The following is a 20,517-nucleotide window of genomic DNA, read 5'->3' on the forward strand; positions in this document are numbered from 1 at the left end:
AGTAAACAGACAAATGGATAACGTAATATTTAGTAGTAGTAAGTGCTATGAAGGAAGTAAAGCAGAGTCAGAGGATCAAGATTAAAGGGGGTGCTATTTCAGACCAGGTGGTCAGGAACACCCTCTCTGAGGAGGTATCATTTATTTATTTATTTTTTAATAAATTTATTTATTTATTTTTGGCTGAGTTGGGTCTTTGTTGCTGCACAGGGGCTTTCTCTAGTTGTGGTGAGCGGGGGCTACTCTTCGTCGCGGTGTGCAGGCTTCTCATTGTGGTGCCTTCTCTTGTTGTGGAGCACGGGCTCTAGGCGCACAGGCTTCAGTAGTTGCTGCTCACAGGCTCCGTAGTTGTGGCTCGCGGGCTCTGGAGCGCAGGCTCCGTAGTTGTGGCGCACGGGCTTAGTTGCTCCGCGGCGTGTGGGATCTTCCCGGACCAGGGATCAAACCCGTGTCCCCTGCACCGGCAGGCGGATTCTCAACCACTGCGCCACCAGGGAACACTTGAGAAGGTATCATTTAAACCATGACTTTGACTTGCTGTTGCCGTGGTTGTTCATATGGATGATTTCTTTTTAATGCAATTCTCCTTCCAAGGAGTCTTGCTAGGATGAATTTGCAAATACCCAATATGCTTTTTTCTTTATTTTTTTAAAGAACACTAATATCTTTATTTTTATGTGTTGTTGATTTGTTTTCTGTATATAAATCGTGTTCCCCCAGCTCTACTATAAGCCACTTGAGGACCAAGAATGGGACTCATTCAACAGAGTTTTCTTGAGCACCTGCTATCTGCCAGTACTGTTCTGGGTGCCCTGCCAGGCATTCTGGAATATTATACAGCATTCATTTGTGCTTGTGGAAGTAAACATCTCAGGCAGCCTAATTCATATTTTGGTGTGTGCAGGGCTAAATAGTTGTTCTATGTTTAGAACACTCACTAATTTAAGGGCTGGAACTGGGGGGAAATTCCCCAGTTTGTGGTGAGGTGGTTGCCTAACCTTACTAGTAAGAACGAGATAAGACAATGAAGCAAATTTCTTCTAAACTCTCCAACTGAAAAACATTACAGGGGCTTCCCTGGTGGCGCAGTGGTTAAGAATCCGCCTGCCAATGCAGGAGACACGGGTTCGAGCCCTGGTCCAGGAAGATCCCACATGCCGTGGAGCAACTAAGCCCGTGAGCCACAACTACTGACCCTGCGCTCTAGAGCCCGCGAGCCACAACTACTGAGCCCACGTGCCACAACTACTGAAGCCCGCGCGCCTACAGCCCATGCTCCCAACAAGAGAAGCCACCGCAATGAGAAGCCCGCGCACCGCAACGAAGAGTAGCCCCCGCTCGCCACAGCTACAGAAAGCCTGCGTGCAGCAACGAAGACCAACACAGCCAAAAATAAATAAAATTATTTTTTTAAAAAAACCATTACAATCAACTAATATTTATTGATCATTTGGATTAAGCCCTTTTAGACATATCTACTTTGGTCCTCATAGCAATTTTATGAGGAAGATATTATGATCCCTGGGAGAGGCAGCCTTTGGATTCAGATGCAGCAACTATGTGTGTCTCCTTGGGCATCTGACTTAATCTCTCCGGGGCCCAGTTTTAACTTTGGTCACAGTGAGGATGATGAAACATACCTACAGGATTATAATGATGGTTCAGTGAGACGATGAAGGTTAAAAACATGGCATAAAGTAGGCACTCAAAAACGGAGGTTGTTTCTTGCAGACGAGACAGGAGGCTCAGAGAAACTTCTAAGTTGCCTGAGGTTAAACTCCAACTAACTGTGCTGACTCAGGACCACTGGGGTTTGCTGCTCCATAGACATAAGGGGAGAAATTCCCCTGTCTCTCCTCTCCTTGCCATCTGTCCTCTGGGTCACAGGGACCTGTCCACGTGGAGACGCGGAGCAGTCAGAGAGAGGAACCACATCCTGGTTGCCCTTCAGCCACACTGGACCTTGGCTGGGTGCGTCTGGCTTGTCCATGGTCTGCAGATACAGCTTTGGTCTGATTCTCCACAGACCCAAGAGTTCCCCTCACCAGCTGTTCCCTAAGGTGTGTTTCTCTCCTCACAGACACCAACGTGATTCGATATATCCAGCTGACGGAGATGAAGCTCAGCAGATGCTCCCAGAGAGAGAAGGAAGCCATGTAACTGGAACACCTTTCTAGAGCCGAGCCTAACCCGGGACATCCAGGCACCTGCTGGTGGAGAGCTCTTCCCAGAGTTCTGTTCCTTTCTCCCCACTTCCTCCTCCTATTGCCCCTCAACTCTTTGTCTACTCCCAGTGTGAAAAGAAGGAGACGTGCAGATTTGGAATCTGGTGGGTTGCCCTGACAAGGGACATCCTCTTTCCGGTAGGGCAGCCACTGAGAGGGACCTAACTTCAGCGGGAACAGCCGGAGAGGACTGTCACAGGTTGGGAATGCCATTGCAGCTTTGACTTGGGCCAGTGCTTCCGGCAGAGGCAGAGCCTGGCAGGTGCACCATCCCAAAGGCGTCGGGCACGGAGCCCACGGGCTGGACCCCTCCACAGCTGCCTGACAGACTGCAGCATCTCAAGGCAACTGTGACAAATCCAGGGATGAGACAGACACCAGAAGCGTTGGTTAAGCCAACAGAGTCTGAGAGTCTGTGCACTGGATTCCTGCACACAGACCCGCTCCCCACCCCCAAAACCTCAGGCCCTGCCTCCCTCCCTCACTCGTTGTCTTGGTGTGTGCTTTCTCCTCTCCCACTTGGGGATCTGAGACTCTGCCAGGATTCACATGCCATCGAAGCCCACTCTCAGTGCCCTCTGGTGACCACACATACCATTCTCCCAGACTCCCAGCCAGCAGGCAGCTGTGACAGCAGAAGGGCAGGGTAGAGTGGGCCAGGGGCTGACCACATAGGGACGGGGAGAGGGAGAGATGATATCTAGGGGAAAGAGCATTGTATAGACTGGGAGACTGAACTGCGGACGAATGAAGTGTAAATAAAAATAAATTAACAGGCAGCAGTTCCTGTCATTTCTGTTGAAAGCGGCCCACTCCCTCACTTTTACTCCCTCCCGCAACCCTCGATCAGAGCTGCTTGCAGCCAGGTAGGATGGGGCTTCCCCCAAAACAATGGGCCATTTGCGCAGGGGTCTACAATGCTGGCTGCGCCTTTGTGCTTTTAGAGTAGGCTGGCATTGTGGAGACTGCCCAGGGATTTGGCTATGCGGGAACCTGTAACCTCTCTTTTGATGAAATTACCTGGACTCAATATCTAGCACATAGAATGTGTTCAACAAATATTTGTTGAATGACTAAATGATGACTGCAGACTGGCTCTCCTGCCTTAAACTAATTTTATCCCAGCCTAGTCTCCCGATACCGATGCCCTTTTTGCGATGCCATGTTGCTTCAGTCAAATCAGAGACGCTTACTGAGGGCTTCTTGTTTGCCTGTCATTGTGCAGTTTGCCCTGGGACGTAGGATGTAGTCCCAGTCTTCAAGGAGTTGGAAGAGTTGAGAAATAGTCATAGGAGATTATTACCAATGATACCTTTAATTTATATGATGCTTTAAAATTTTCGAAGCACTTTCATGTATTTTTTGTGTGATCCGTGAGATAATATTGTACAAATTAAAATATATACAGATGCAATAATATTAATAGTGAGCATTTATTAAATGCACTATCCTCAGATCTTTACATGTATAATCTCATTTCTTTTGTGCAATTACCCTACTATTCCCATCTGATGGATAAAAAAACTGAAAAAGAGGAAACTAGCCCAACGTTGCATGGCCTTAAGTGGCATAGCTAGGATTTGAACCGAGTCTGTCTGACTCCAGAGCTTCAGCTGTTAACTACTCTGTAGTTAGTTGCTGCCCTAAAAAGTATAATACTGAGTAGTTACAACCATTCAAAAGCAGGACAGTATGTGTGACAAACCTTGACTACGTCAATGATGGTACGTGGGCTGCCTTTCATATTTAGCCCAAGGTGAAAAATTGTCCCTAACACTTGACTCCCTAGTGGCGGAAAAGGCAGCTGAGACCCAGCAGTTATTTCTGTGTATTGTTTATTCTCCTTGCTGACGGGCCAGCACGTATCCAAACAATCCACCTAGCATTCCTCACCCCATTCCCAGCTTTGGGGAAGAGTCACAGTTACAGGTAGAGATTGAAAGGAAACACAAAGTTAATTCTGGCTTATTTGTTTAATCAGAGGCTCCAACACTGCAGGATCCAATCACTTCTGAGGGGCCCAGAAGCCGGCAGCACAGTTTATATTCACATAGCTCCTCAAACGCTTCCAACGGGGGCTGCAAGAAGGTGCTAGAAATATCCAGGGGCCCCCAGTTGGTTGCCTATAGCTCACCCTCTGGAGAAGGGATAAAGGGAAAAACGCTGATACTGCTGCCACATCCTCCCCCACCCCTACCGTGTCCTCCTCTCTGCCCTCTTCCCTCAAAATGATTTCACATGACCCCAACTCAAATCCGCCCCGCAGCACGCATAGTACAGGCAAACGTGCAGAACTCCCCTCTTCCTGAGGCTCCAGCCCAGAGAGTTTGCGAGCTGGCAGACTGCTTGTTAGGATCTGAAGGATGAAGATGAGGTCAGAGGTGGTGTGCAGAACCAGTTCAAATGGGCAGGGTCTTCCTTTGGTCTTAGTGCCATGAAGAAGGACTCAGAGTAACTATTCGCAGCGTGGAACAGGAGAGGGGTCTTGCCTCACCAAGTGAGTTGGGGCAGAGCTGGACAGATGGGGATGATAAGATTGCTGCCATCCTTCCAAAGAAAACGGTTGAAAACCAGAACTAGGTGAGGACAACCTCATGGGACCTCATAGAACAAGCAACCAGGTCTTCTGCTTGTCTGGTAACGTAGGTACGCGTGCTGGGAACTCCATTCACTGTGACCCAAAGTTAAATGATCCCAAAGAAAAAAGCTGCCTGGGACTTGTTTGAGATGGTGGGACTGAACTTCCTGTGCGTTTGTCCAGAGACTTCAGAGAGCCGGTAGGCAACATCAGCTCTGTTCCCCTTAACAAACCATCAGCTTCCTTCTCCTCGTCCCTCCCCCAAACAGGGACTGGTATTTAATTATACGTTTTGTTTGCAGATATCACTGCTGAGCTATACTTGGAGCGCTCATCCTGGATCTGACCTGCTTTGCCATCTCCCGCTTGGACTTTTGTGATAGACTCTTTGGGGAAAAAATATTATACTTTTATTGTAATTATTATGAAAGCCTCACATGTGTATTGTAGAAATATTAGGGGAAAAAAAAGATAAATTCCGCCCCATAATCCTACTACCGGAGACAGATATTGTTATCCTTATGGATGTATCTTTTGGTTGTTTTTGGTATAAATGTACACATGCACATGCATTTTTTTAAACAAAGATTGGATCATACTGTACATACTCTTTAATAACTCACTTTTCAAAATGTGTATTTATATTGTAGAATATGTAATGCATACACAGGTACAAAATTCAAGAATTACAAAAAGATCTGGAGTCGGAAGTAACTCTCTTTCCTGCCCTGTCTGCCAGCCTCTAGTTTCTCTCCAGCTACTTGTATATCCTTTCAGAGACAGTTACGCATTTTCAAATGTATGTATCTATTTTGTCACAAATGGTAGCACCTGGGACACACTTTCTGCACCTTGTGCTACTTCACCCACTATAACACGAACGTACCATTTTTTGCTGGTCTCGCAAACTGTTTCAACAGCATCCTCATTATGTGGGTGGACCCTCATTTGGTAACCAATCTTCCAATAGTGATTATCTCATGCGTTCCCAATCTTTATTGTAAATAATATTGCAACAGACATTCTTGTAGCTAAATTTTGCACATATCTAGCACTATTTCCTGAGGATAAAATCTGAGAAGGATGTCGTTTGGCTATCTTTAAGAATTTTGATATATTTTACCAACTGCCCTCTGGAGAGTTTGTACCAAAGCACTCTTCTACTTGCAGGCTTGAGAGTGCCCTGTTCCCTGCACCCTCACTACAGGTGGGTATTATCACTTACCAAATCTTTACCAATTTGAGAGGAAAATAATAGTATATCAATGTTATATGAACTCACAATTCTTTATTAGTGAAGAGCATCTTCATATGCTTATTGACCATTTGTACCTCCTTCTTTGTGATTTTTCTATTTATTTGATATTGGTATGTTGATTATCAATATGTAATTTTATTAAGAGTATTATTTTGGGCAAGAAACACTGCCAAGTATGCTTTCCAAGTGCTTTGTTTTCAAATTTTGTTTATGGTGCTTTTTGACATACATAAATTCTTAATTCTGCAATTCATTTGTTTCTCTGTTGCCAGCTTCTTCTGCCTACGGTTCACCTTTTCATTTCTAGCAGAGTGGCCCTTCTAAAACACCATCTGATTATGTCACGCCACAGCTTAGAAATCTTTAGTGGCTGCTCGTCACTTTTAGAATAAAGGCCAAACTCAGCATATCACACAAGGTCTTTCATGTGATTTCTCCCACTGACACCTCCTGGTCCTCTTCCCAAGGTTCCCTACATTCTACTGCTGCCTAGCTTCTTGTGATTCCCCGAACCCATTGTTCTGGGGTCTCTGGGCCTATCCATGCTGTTCCCTCTGCCCAGTTGGCTATGCCTCACCCCTCCAGTCCACTCTTTGCCATGCTAACTCCTATAGGACTTGTTCAAGTCATCACTGCTGGAAAGCCTTCCTTGATCCCTTAGTCTGCATTCCAAACAACATGAGTCTACCTCTGCCTGGCATCTGCTACAAATAGGAATCAGAACTTCCTATTTCTATTCGTCTGGTCCACTATCCGGATGTTCCTCAGGGCAGACACTGTGGTTTATTCATCTTTGCAGCTAGAATGCCTAGTACAATGCCTGGCACATACTAAGTGGCCAATAAACGTTGAGCATTGAACCTGGAATGAATGATGGATCCAGCGGCAAATGTTACTTGAAGTAAGTGCAGGGCTCACTGGATCTTGGCTTCTGAGGACTGAAGAAATCCTACGAGACTTGGGTTAGAAGAGAAGCTATGGGGCTTCCCTGGTGGCGCAGCGGTTGAGAGTCTGCCTGCTAATGCAGGGGACGCGGGTTCGAGCCCTGGTCTGGGAGGATCCCACATGCCGCGGAGCGGCTGGGCCCGTGAGCCGCAACTACTGAGACTGCGCATCTGGAGCCTGTGCTCCGCAACAAGAGAGGCCGCGACAGTGAGAGGCCCACGCCCCGCGATGAAGAGTGGCCCCCGCTCGCCGCAACTAGAGAAAGCCCTCGCACAGAAACGAAGACACAACACAGCCAAAATAAATAAATAAATGACTAAACTCCTACCCCCAACATCTAAAAAAATAAAAATAAAAAAATCACTTCTATCATATAGTCACAAGCCCAACCAGATTCAAAGAGAGGGGATATAGACCCCATCTCTCAGTTAGAGGTGTGTCAAAGAATCAGTGACCACGTTCTAAAAAAAAAACCACCTAAAAAAAAAAAAAGAAGAGAAGCTATGTGCTCCAGTGCTGTGCTTTTTCCAAAACATCAGAATCACTTGAAGCAGCTTTTTAAAAATACATAATCTCAGGCTGTGCCTTAGATGCATTGAATCATGGGGATGATGCTCAAGCTACTATAGTTTTTTAACGTCCTGAAAAGTTTCCGCTGACCAGCCAGGTTAAGGAGCCACTGCTGAGGTAGACCAGCAGGCAGTCGGAACACCCAGCTCCATTATTTCAAATCCTGGGATCTTTCGGCGTGGACAGATGGAGCTTTGTTTGAATACCAGCTTTGATGTCTACTAGCTGTGTGACCTTGGGGCAGTTGCTTGACTTTTCTGATCCTCATTTTCCTCACCTATACATGGCATAATGTCACATTTCTTAAAAGGCTGTTGGGAGGATTAAGAAGTACCTGTCTCCTAGCTCAGTACTTGGCACAGAGTAAGCATGGAATAAACATTCATTTCTTCCTCCCACCCTGCTCAGCCTCAGTTTCCTCATTTATAGTGTGGCTACTAATACCTGTATGTTTATCTTCTGTATTTCCCTACACTGCACTCTAGAAGAAAGTGAACTTCCAGCAGGCCCCTGGGTTACTCTCTGATCAAATAGAACAAGTATAGATACTTGGGGGTTAGGGGAGTAGAGGAAGCCCCATACTCCATCGCATGCCTTCTGCAAGCATATATCAGACTCCACAGCAATCGGTTGGAATAATTCTGATGGTTTGCAGAACCAGGTGTTTCCTAGTCACACCCAAAGATCAACACAGTTTTCTTGCTGCAGTTGTTCCCACAGGCTAGCGGCTTCTGCGCTGCAAGGAGAAGGCAATCGTCAGGGAAGAGGATAGCCATCGCCCACTCTCCTTCCAATGCCATGGTATCCACATCCTGGGCCTCAGAGCAGGAAACACAAAACTGGCTGCAAGGCCAAAACAGCTGATCTGCAGCTGCTTAGATTAAAGTGCCCCTGCTTCCCACTCCCAATGCCTGCACTTTCTCTTCCCACCAGCCCAGAGCGGGTAACACAGGCAGGGAAAATGCATTCAGTCCATCAGGCATGACAGAGTTCAAATTACCAAGTCAGCATGAAAAGTCCCCCTCTAAATGGACTGAAATTGGATTCTGTAAAAAAACCACCCTCAGTGAGGCCCTCGGCTATTCATATTTGCTAAGACATGGAGAAGGGGGAGAAGGCAGAGGACCCTGCAAAATGTTGGGAATCTCAGCTGTTCTGTTGAATTGCTTGTCTGGAAGTAAGCCAACAATTGAAAGCCAGATTTGCTCTGTCTTCAGCATCTCACAGAATATTAGGGCTGGAAAGGATTTAAAACTGAATACTTCAACCTCTCAACTTACAGATGAGGGATCAAGTCCAGAGAAGATAAGTGACTTCTTCAAGGTCACACAGCTAGTAAGTAACAAAGCCAGAACTAGAACTCACATTAGTTTTCACATCAGTTTTCTAACAACAAATTTAACTTCTACCCAGTGAACCAAAATACACTTACAAAGCATCTTTCTTTTTTTAATGTGATGCTGTGACATTACTCTCTTCTAAAGAAAGAAGGAACATAATACTCAGGCAATCATTCCCTCACTCAATATTTATCACTCCCATCACTTCACTGTAGGTGGTTAACAAGGTATTACACAAATCTGTGTAATAAATATTACAGAAAACACCAAGGGCACAGCAAGAAGGGGCATCTATAGCAATCCTGAAGGATCAAGGAAGATTTTCCCGAGGGAGTGCCAATGAGAGGAGCAGAAGTGGTAAGAGGGGTCAGCTTCAGACCAGGGTCAACGGCAAAGCTCTGTTACTCCCTTTACTGGATACCACATGAAAGGATTTGAGGCCGTCAGCATGAGCTGTCTTTTCTCACCCTTTCCCTGTTTCCTCATGCCTGAGCTCAGGCAATGGCAATGTCACTTTACTACCCTTATAGGCCCAAGGGCTGAGAAGTCACAGAAAACTCTGCAGACTCTTATCTGATTAAATCCCCTCTGTGCAGAGTAGGGACAAGTACACCTATTATCTCTGAGTGCAATCAGAAGCTCTTCAACACTTGTGATTTCCATAATAGGTGAAAATTCTACACTAGGTTTCACAAATGTAGCTCCAGAGCCATCACGGCATGCATACTTTTGATATATTCCATTGTTTTATGTTCCTTTTTTCCTCTAATCTCAGCCTCTTCATTCTAGAACAGCACTGTCCATAAGAAATATAATGTGAGCCACCTGTATAATTTTAAATTTTCTAGTAGCCAACCTTAAAAAAGTAAAAATAAACAGAGAAAATTACTTTTAGTAATATTTTCTAAACAAAAATAAGATTAAGAAAACAATCAAAAAATTAAATCATCAGGAATAAATTTAGCAAAAGCGCAAAACTGATACTCTGAAGACTACAAAACATTGTGGAATAAAATTAAAGAAGACCTGAATAAATGGAAAGACTTTCCATATTCATGAATTGAAAGTCTTAAGATTGTTAAGACAGTAATATTTTCCGGGACTTACCTGATGGTCCAGTGGTTAAGACTCCACCCTTCTACTGCAGGGGGCAGGGGTTCGAACACTGGTTGGGGAAGATCATGCATGCCTCGTGGCGTGGCCAAAAAAAAAAAAAAAAAAAAAGTAATACTTTCCAAGTTGATCTATGGATTCAACACAAACTCTATTAATATCCCAACTGATTTCTTTGCAGAAATTGACAAACTGATCCTAGACTTCATATGGAAATTCAAGAGACCCAGGATATCCAAAATAATCTTTAAAAGGAAGAGCAAAGTTGGATGACCCACACTTCTTGATTTCAAATTGACTACAAAGCTACAGTAATTAAGACAGTGTGATACTGGCATATAGATCAATGGAATAGAAATAATAGTCCAGAAATAAACCCTCTCACTTGTGGTAAATTCATGTTCGACAAGGGTGCTAAGACAATTCAATGGGGGAAGAAGAGTCTTTTCAACAAACAGTGCTGGGACACCTGGATAACCATATGCCAAAGAATGAAGTTGGACTGCTACTTCACATCATATACAAAATATTTACTCAAAATGGATTGAAAATCTAAATCTAAGAGCTAAAACTATAGAACTCTTAAGAAAAGAACTTTGGCGTAAATCTTTATGATCTTGGATTAGGTGATGATTTCCTGGGTATTACACCAAAAGCACCAGCAACAAAAGTAAAAATAGATGAACAGGACTTTTTATCTATTAAAATTAAAAACTTCTGTGCTTCAGAGGACACCATCAGGAAAGCAAAATGACAATCCATAGAATGGGAGAAATTTTTGCAATCATCTATCTGATAAGATAATTGTATCTAGAATATATAAAGAACTATTAAACCCTATAATAAAAAGACAATGGGCAAAAGCATCTGAATAGACATTTCTCCAAAGAAGGTATACAAATGGCCACTAAACACATTAACAAATGCTCAACACATCATTAGCTACTAGAGAAATGCAAATCAAAAGTACAGTGAGACACCCCTTCATACCCACTAGGATGACTATCATCAAAAGACAGATAACAAGTGTCCCGATGCAGGGAATTAGAATCCTTATACACTGCTTGTAGTAATATAATGTGGTACAGCTGCCATGGAAAACATTTTGGCAGTTCCTCAAATGGTTAAACATAAAGTTACTGTATAACCCAGCAGTTCCGCTCCTAGGTATATACCTAAGAGAACTGAATACATATGTCCACACAAAAACTTACACACTAATATTCGTAGCAGTGTTATTCATAAAAGCTAAAAAGTGGGGAAAATCCGGATGTTCATCAACTGATGAATGGATAAATAATATGTGACATATCTGTACAATGGAATGAAATTAAGTAGTGATACATTGTACAACATGGGTGAACCTTGAAAACATTAAGTGAAAGCAGCTAGTCACTAAATACCACATACGTACGATTCAATGTTTATGAAATTTCCAGAATAGGCAAATACTAGAGGCAGAGAGGAGATTACTGGCTGCCCAGAGCTGGAGATTTGGGCGTGGTGGTGGGAGGATTGGGGGGTGATGCCTCAGTGGTGCAGGGTTTCTTGCTGAAACGTGATGAAAATGTTCTAAGATTGATCATGGTGGTGGATGCACAACTCTGTGAATATACCGAAAGACTTTGTCAAGTACATTTTTTTTTTGGCTGCACTGCCCGTTTTGGGGATCTTAGTTCCCCCACCTGGGATTCAGTCTGGACCCTCAGCAGTGAAAGCGCCAATTCTGAACCACTGGACCCCCAGGGAATTCTCTCAAGTACATTTTAAATGAGTGAATTTTATCCCAATAAAACTGTTTACGTAATGTATTTTATTTAGCCTAAGATATCTAAAATATTACCATTACAGCATATAATCAATATAGAAATTATTAATGATGTATTTACATTCTTTTTTCATAATCCAGTGTGTAATTTACACTGACAGCACATCTCCATTTGAACTAGTCACATGTTAATTGCTCAATAGTCATGCGTGGCTAGTGGTTACTGTATTGGACAGCAAAATTCTAGAGCTTCAAGGACCGTCCTATGTCATCAGGGGCCTTCCTGGTTATTTTAATCTTGCTCTTTCATGGAGTTTCCATGTCCCCCAACTCCAGACCCTTCCGTAGCTGCTGCCACTGAACCAAGGCAGAGGGGCAAGGATTGCAACATTGTAGGAGAGAGGGCAGCAGGGGAGAAGAGAGCGCAGTCTTCTGCTCCCTGGGCCTCTACTTCTGACCCCACTCTGGCTCACACACCTTTTGTAATGTGAGCCAATCAGAGTTCAACTTCAGACTTTAACACTTATTTGCTGTGTGTCTCATTTCCGAAACTAAGGATAATAACAGTATCATTCTCAAAGATTTACTGTGAAGATTAAATGCAATAATGGGGGTAAACTGCTTTGGATGGCGTCTGGTACAAAGTAAGCATTCTTTAGCATTAGCTAATTATTTAATGATAATAATAATAGTAATAAGATGAGAAGGAGGAAGAAGAAGGAGCAGAGGAATATTTTTTAACAGAATATATAATTATATACATTATATATGCATATTATATATAAATATATAATATAATGTAGTATATTCCTTATCCATTCATCCTTATCCGCATCTTTGTCATCCGTTCATCCATTGATGGACACTTAGGTTGTTTGCATATCTTGGCTATTGTAAATAATGCTGCAATGAACGAGCAGAGGAATATTATCATTCCTAACGTCTCTAGGTTTTAGCAGAGTGCCTGGCATATAATAGATACTCAGGAAACCATAGCTCTCCACCCTGGAAGCTTATGACATCCCCAACAGTTGGTTCTCTAGTCTCTGCGTGAATGCTTCCAGGGAGTTTCATATCAAATAGAGCCCATTCCATTTTTAGGTACTTCTACTTGTTGAAATCCACCATCTTATATTGGACTGGAACTTATAAAATGCACAGATCTCACGTCTTACCAAGTATGAAAACTGATAAGTCCTAATAATGAATACTCCCCTGTAACCAACACAACAATCATGATATAGAACATTGCTGTCATCCTAGAAAGTTCTCTTATGCCCCATTCCAGTTAATCTCCTCCCGGAAACCCTAGAAGTAACCACTATTCCAATTTCTACCCCATAGATTGGTCTTGCAAAAATAAAAATTGTTTTTAAAGTTCATGTAAATGGAATAATACAGTATCGTCACATTGTATTTTTATCTCAATGCACAATTTTATTCCTATTGCATTTAATCATATTGATTTCAGTCTTCCCTTACAGCTTGTTGTGAGCATTTTCATCTTGATCCCATCACCCATATCTGCTCATTTCTCCCACTTGGTGCCACCTACAGATTTGATAATAATTCTCTCTTGTCCTTCGCCCAACAGGACACAAGAACAAAGATGGAGTCCAGCAGTACCTGACTAGAAATCTCCACTAATTTGAAAACGTAGGAGATGAGAAGCATTGTGGAGGTGCTGCCAAAAAGGGGGCATGGGGAGAGGCTCCATGTTGATGGAGAAGACTGAGTTCTGCCTGGATTCATGGAAAGAGGGCAGTGCTGACATGGCATCCTGCTGGGGAGAGTGCAGGGCTGCAGAGGAAGGGCTGAGACTCACATGCATAGAAATGAGTGCTGAGCTGGAGGGAGGAAAAGAGCTTGGGGCGGGGCGTATGGAGAACGGAGGACCCATCACTCACCCATAGTTAGAGGGCCACGAAAGTTTCCAAGATCATCTCGGAAGTCCTGAGCTAAGGTTATTGTTTGGTCTGGTTTTACGTTTGGTTTTATTTGTATTGATAAGTCCCAAATGGAGTCTGGCAGCTTATAAGAAAAATTATTTTCTTGGATTTAGAATCTACTGAAATTGTTAAAACCATGGAGCGCTCTTAGTCTCTCCCCAGCTTCAAATCAGCGAGGCTTTGGGTACCTGCTGAGTGCAGGCTGGAAGGTGGAGCTGCGGGAAAGGATGTTTGGGACTTGTTGGTTCTTTTCATCTTTCAGTCAGGGGATAATTCTGGTAAAGTAAAGCCCACCTTATCAAGATGTTCTTTAAACTTTTACTTTTTGATTACTTTTGATTCAGCATCATAGGGGCTTCTGTTTCTTTGACACACATGTGAACTCAGAAATGTAGATAAGTGCATGACCTATAACAAAGGAAACCTGAACCTCCATCTGCCATCATTGGCTTTGGTACCTTGAACGTGTGGCAGGCCTCATTTACCTTATCCTCAACTATAAATGGGTGAAGGTGAGTCAGAATCCTGTCTTGGTATCAGGAGCACCCAGCCAGCATTTAGGAAATACAGATGTGGGGTCCTGGAAACTGCATTTTTTTAGAAGCTAAAATTCTGATAGAGGTTCAGAGTCATATTTGGGAATCGCTGAACTATTGAGGTCTCTGGCAGTTCTAATAGTCTATAAATATGTGGTAGGAGATCCTAGCTGACACCAAACAGAATTGGTCCTTTCTGGTCCATGTATTTATTTCGTTTATTTGCACGCATCAATATACATATTGGTCAAAGTTGAGAAAACGCTTTTTTTTTTTTTCCCAGAGATTTAGAGAAGATGGAGAGATAGACATAAAGACAGTAGGGATGGAGTGTCTGACCATCAGGTCTGGTTATAAGTTCACGGTAGATTGACATTTGATGGAAACTTCTATGATGAGGAAATGAGGAGATTAAAAAGGTATGCCAGGGGAGTTCCCTACTGGCCTAGAGGTTAGGATTCCAGGCTTTCACTGCTGTGGGCCAGGTGCAGTCTGGTCGGGGGAACATAATTCAGCATAAGCAAGGTACTGACACCTCATCCCCAGTGGACTGAACTGTGAAACCTTTGAGCATGAGGTTACTTAGGCCTCTTAGGTACCATGAGAGCCGTCATTGAACTTGTAGAAGAATTAAATTCTTTCACTTCCTCCATTCTCCTTCTGCTCCTTGTAACCACAGCTACCTTTTAAGCCACTGAGTCCCACTTTCCTAGACTGGGTCTAATCTTACACCTGCCCAGGTTTGCACCAGTTTCCAGTTAAAAGAAGCCAAGGTCTTAGCCGAAGCGTGTTCTGAGATCCAGAAAAAGGAACGGTAAAACAGAAGAGGAAAGGGAGCTGAGAGAAGCTAAAACTCTTTGTCAATCATGTTGCTCACTTTGCAGTTAAGAAACTGAGGCACAGAGCACTCATGCACAGCAAGAGCGTTGCTAGCCTGGTCTTCAGTCTTTCTGGGATTCACTGTACAGAGACTTCAAAGTCTCTCTTTAGGACTGCTGGAGGTTGCTTAAATTGATTTCCTACATCCCCTGGCAGGTGGCAATAGGGGAATTTTGAATAAGACTATTAATAGAAGGTATGCATTAGGGAATGTCTAGTGAATCCACTAATAGAAGAATTATGTCTGGTGACTTAAAAAAAAAACCTCATACTGAATATTGCTGGTGTTAAACTCTGAATATATGCCGAGGCCAAGAATGTTTGATGTGGCAAAGGCGTACTGGTGATGTGGCTCCCTCTTGCTACTGGTCTATATGCAAAGACTTTATTCAAAGACGAGCTCACTAAAGTATAAAGTTAATTTCAATATAGAATGTAATCCAGTTCTTAGCACACCTGATGGCATTATATCCTGGCTTAGAGTTTAAAAATCGTAGCAGTTCACACATTCCCTATGGAGAACCTGGGACCTAGATGTGTGAACAGCAGTGCTTCTCAAACTTTGATGTGCCCAAGAATCACCTTGGAGATCTAGTTAAAATGCAGATAAACTACTGAATGGGAGAAAATATCTGCAAATGATATGAGTGATAAGGGGTTAATATCCAAAATTTATAAACCACTCATACAACTCAATATTGGAAAAGGAAAACAACAAAGAACACAATTTTTAAAATGGGCAGAAGACCTGAATAGACATTTTTCCAAAGAAGACATCCAAGTAGGCAACAGGCATATGAAAAGATGCTCAGCATCGCTAATCATCAGAGAAATGCAAAGCAAAACCACAATGAGAGATCAACTCACACTTGTCAAAATGGCTATTATCAAGAAGTCTACAAATAACAAATGTTGGTGAGGACGTAGAGAAAAGAGAACTCTAGTACACTGTTGGAGGGATTGTAAATTGGTGCAGCTGCTGTGGAAAACAGTATGGAGGTTCATCAAAAAATTAAAAATAGAAGTACCGTACGATCCAGCAATCCTACTCCTGGGTATACATCCGAAGAAAACGAAAACACTAATTTGAAAAGATACGTGCATATGTTCATAGCAGCATTATCTACAATAGCCAAGATATGGAAGCAACCTAAGTGTCCATCGACAGATGAATGGATAAAGAAGGTGTGGTATATATACACAACGGAATATTACTCAGCCACAAAGAGAATGAAATTCTGCCATTTGCAAGGACATGGATGGGCCTAAAGAGTATTATCCTTAGTGAAATAATTCAGACAAATACTCTACATTATCACTTATATGTGGAATCTAAAAATAAAACAAATGAATGTATATAACAAAACAGAAACAGACTCACAGATATAAAAAGACAAAATAATGATTACCAGTGGGGAAAAGGTCAGGGGAGGGGCAAGACAGGGGTATGGGATTAAGAGACACAAACTGCTGTGTATAAAATAAATAAGCAACAAGGATACGCTGTACAGGACAGGGAAATATAGCCATTATTTTGTAATAACTTTAAATGAAGTATTATCTATAAAAATATTGAATCACTATGTTGTATAGTTGAAATTAATGTAAAATGGTAAGTCAACTATACCTCAATAAAAAAAAATGCAGATTAGGATTCAGTAGGTCTGGAGGGAGGCCCAAGATTCTGCCTTTCTAACAAGACGTGGGAGATGTTCTGCAGCTGGTGTTTGGGCCATGCTCTGAGTAGAGAGAGAAGAGAGTAGCCTGACTCCTGAGCAGAGACAGCCAGCCTGCAGAGTCAGCTATTCCTAACCCTGCATCCAGATACTCCTCTGACCATATCTTTATCTAGCTACATGTTGTTTATAAATAAACTGCTGTATGCTTAAGTCTCACTGAGACTTTTGGGTATTCCAGCACTCCAAACATCTTGGGAATCAGGATCTGAACCCCACAAGCCACCTCTACTTCCAACCCCTTTTGCTAACCTCTAAGTTCTTCTTTGCGCAGTCACCCTAATCCAAACCCTATAATCCATACTCCCCAATTTACTTTATTTCCCTGTTTTCCTCCCTGTGAAATAATTTGCTTCTATAATAGGAAACGTCAATTGACTTCTATGCGCCAGAACAGTGTTTTACGGTCCTATCAGGTTTGTAAACATCATTTTATGAGACAGTTATTATTAGAACAACTATTTTACTGACAAGAAACTTGAGAACCAGAAGGGTTAAATAAACTGCCCAAGGTCGTGGAATTAATAAGTGGAAATACCGAGATGTGATCCCAGACCATCTGACTCCAAAGCCCACATTCTTGGCCACTGTAATGTGGGAAGTTGTCCTGGGAGCGTGAGCAATCCATTCTCCCTGGGATGTCAAAGACTCTTACTGCCTCTTCTCAGCCAAATTGTATCTGGTCCTAACCCACTCTGGCTGCTTTCATCTCTCGTTAGCCTGGAACAAAGTTACATTAGGTCCTGAATGTCCGGGATCAAAGTCTGGGTTAACCTTTGAGCCTCTTCAGCACTAGAGAAGTTGGCCAGATTGATGTCTGAGACCCCCAACCTCCTCTTCCTGACCCTCCCTGCTGGCCCCCACGGGACCACCTTTCAGTCCGCTCGTCCCTCTCACTTCAGGAGCCTCTGCTTTCCTTTGTTCTCTACTCTCCTTTCCTTCTACATCAAAGGTGGCTTTTAGAGAAAGATCTGAAAAGATTTCTCAGTGTCTCCACATGCATGAGTTTTTTGAGGCAGTTTGCATTTTAAGCCTTATCACTTCATCAAGGGAGAAAAGTTCTGGGGCGCTTAGGTCAGAAGGATACATGGCTGTTGATTAGGCCCAGGCTGGAAAGGGAAGTGGGCAAGGAAAGGGCATTCCAGGCAGGAGGACCTAAGCTTGCATATCGTAGTTACTCAATAAATGTTTGTTGACAAAACACTGAAGAAGAAATGGATACGTTTAGGTCCACTGGAACCAGAGAGGGATCTCCCTGCAAAAAATCTGGCCTCCCCTCCTGAGCCTTTATCCAACTCTAAGAGAGTTGGACAGAATATGCTTAATAGATAGGGTTTTCCCCCTTCTCTTGGCCACATAGGTTGATTTTTCCTTTAATTTAGTATTCTAACAGTAAAAATAATAATTCCACCAGGTACCACTTAAACAAGAGGAAATCTCTGACATTCAACCAAAGGTACTTGTTATGATGGAACGGGCTGGAATTGCCTCCTTTACCTTCCCACTAGCTCATTTGGTTATTCGGGCCTCCACAGTTTCTCCTTCTAGAAGAGTGACAATAATCATTAGGAGTCTGGCCTCTGACCTTTGGAGCCTCGTCAGGAATAGGAACCAGAACCTAGAACTTTGCCAGGGAGGCTACCTATCAACCCAGTGCATGAACTGGCAGCTCCACCCATTCTTTCGTTTTTCTGGCCCTCGCTCTCCAGCCCCTTGGCTTGTCTGTCATGAGGACCTGTGACCACTCCTCTAAGAGAGCAGCAATCAAGAAGACAGCAGCGAAAGCAGCTTTAGGGTAAATTTCAGGCAGCAGGAGGGCTCTACCATTAGTTGATGCCTGTGTACCAATGAATAGAAGTGTATTAGACTAGACTAGAATGGAAGATAGAAGTGTGAGGAGTGGGGACCTGGGGACGCACTGGGATCATATGTACAGGCCAAGGAACAAGGGTCCAGACAAACCGTCAACTTCTTATCATCTGCTGAAACATCTCCCCATTGTCTCTTGGGTTGAGAACCAGGGACACTTGGCTGGTAAGGGTCTACTTATAAGAACAAACAGCAAGATGAATGTGTTAGCACAGACATTTAGAAGGAAAATTCTGAGCTTTTATATTGTCAAGTGTGGCATAAGAGATGTTAACCAGTAGAACATCTTGCTAGAAAAACAGAAGAAAGGTTCTCATCCACAGAACGTTTGGGCAGCGACCTGGAAAAGAACTAGCTTATTCTAGGAACAGCCAGGTTAAATTTTTTTAAAGTTATCTCTGGCTATTCAGTGAAGGTGATCATCTAACCATAAGTCTTCATGTTTCTGTCCCCCATTAGACACAAGTTCTTCAAGGGCAGAGACCATGCGTCATGCTTTCTTTTGCATCCTTGATGATAGCCATACAATAGTGTGGGTAATCCACCGACCTTTAATAGCCAGGGAAAAGAGTTCACAATAAATATCAAGGGCAAGAAAAAGAAGTTGAATAGTTAGAACCACTTCTGCATCACCTACTTCTGCCCAAAGCTAAAGGCAAGGGAAGACCTAGGCCCTAAATTTGCCCTAATGGAAATGCAGCCTTCCCTCAGCCTCTACTGCTCTCGTGTTGAATTTCACCCACGTCACTGTTTTTTGGGGTTTTTTATTTTATTATTTTTGGCTGCACTGGGTCTTTGTTGCTGCACGCGGGCTTTCTCTAGTTGCAGAGAGCGGGGGCTACACTTCATTGCAGTGCACGGGCTTCTCATGGCAGTGGCTTCTCTTGTTGCGGAGTTCAGGCTCTAGGCGTGTGGGCTTCAGTAGTTGTGGCACATGGGCTCAGGAGTTGTGGCGCACGGGCTTAGTTGCTCCGCGGCATGTGGGATCTTCCTGGACCAGGGCTCGAACCCGTGTCCCCTGCATTGACAGGCGGATTCATAACCACTGAGTCACCAGGGAAGCTCTCACCCGTGTCACTGTTGCCTAAGCATTACAGCTTTTCCCCGTCAAAGCAAAAACTTCTAATTCTGACCACTTTGGTCACTGAGTCTCAGTCGGGAAAAACCAACTATATGGCATGTGACTCCTCCTCCGATAACCCCATAAACAGTCACCGGCAAACCAGTGTCACTCGTTCAAGCGTCATTTAGGAAACATAGTCTTAAGGGTGATGGTGACCAGTTCAGAAAGATCAGAGGGAGAATTTGGGCTTTCCCATCATTGGCTTGAAGGAATAGCTCCCAGGCTGGCTCCAAGACAGCTGGCAGGCTCTGTGTTGCCACAAAAGAAAGATTCCCCCCTGTCCAAAGCTAGGAGGGCTCAAATTCTTTCTCTACAGCCCCTCCTACCAGGCTGATGACCCCAAACAGAACCAGTTAGAGAAGGGTGACCTGGTGACACCCAAGAACGATGGGCCACTTCACATCTTCATGCCTTGTCATGCCTATAGCCCTGGGGCTGACAGAAAAATTTCATTTGCTTTCTGAAAGACAACACACAAGAAACGAGAATAAAGACACCTGGCAACAAGAAAACTAAACCCTGCTGGCATCACCTTCTCTCGTCCCTCCTTTCTCCTGACTTATTCCTTCTTGCCTCAAAGATGAGCATCTTCCACTCAGGCTGCCAAGCGAGGCCCACTGACAGGAGG

The 20,517-nt window shown here is 43.4% G+C and overlaps 1 protein-coding gene and 1 long non-coding RNA gene across 2 annotated transcripts in view; one reads left to right on the plus strand and one right to left on the minus strand.

Moving 5' to 3' along the window:
• LOC125963557 (uncharacterized) overlaps nucleotides 1–492 on the minus strand; it is a 150,630-nt gene extending 150,138 nt beyond the window's left edge. The window contains exon 1 of the long non-coding RNA XR_007475666.1: nucleotides 396–492. This is a non-coding gene — a long non-coding RNA (uncharacterized LOC125963557). The remainder of the gene's footprint in view (nucleotides 1–395) is intronic.
• TTC9 (tetratricopeptide repeat domain 9) overlaps nucleotides 1–7,511 on the plus strand; it is a 36,368-nt gene extending 28,857 nt beyond the window's left edge. The window contains exon 3 of the mRNA XM_004262185.4: nucleotides 2,081–7,511. Coding sequence (XP_004262233.1) covers nucleotides 2,081–2,160 — 80 coding nt within the window. The 3' untranslated portion in view covers nucleotides 2,161–7,511. The remainder of the gene's footprint in view (nucleotides 1–2,080) is intronic.
• The last annotated feature ends 13,006 nt before the right edge of the window (nucleotides 7,512–20,517 follow it).

The sequence above is a fragment of the Orcinus orca genome, chromosome 2 (assembly GCF_937001465.1).
Source record: "Orcinus orca chromosome 2, mOrcOrc1.1, whole genome shotgun sequence".
NCBI lineage: Eukaryota > Metazoa > Chordata > Mammalia > Artiodactyla > Delphinidae > Orcinus > Orcinus orca.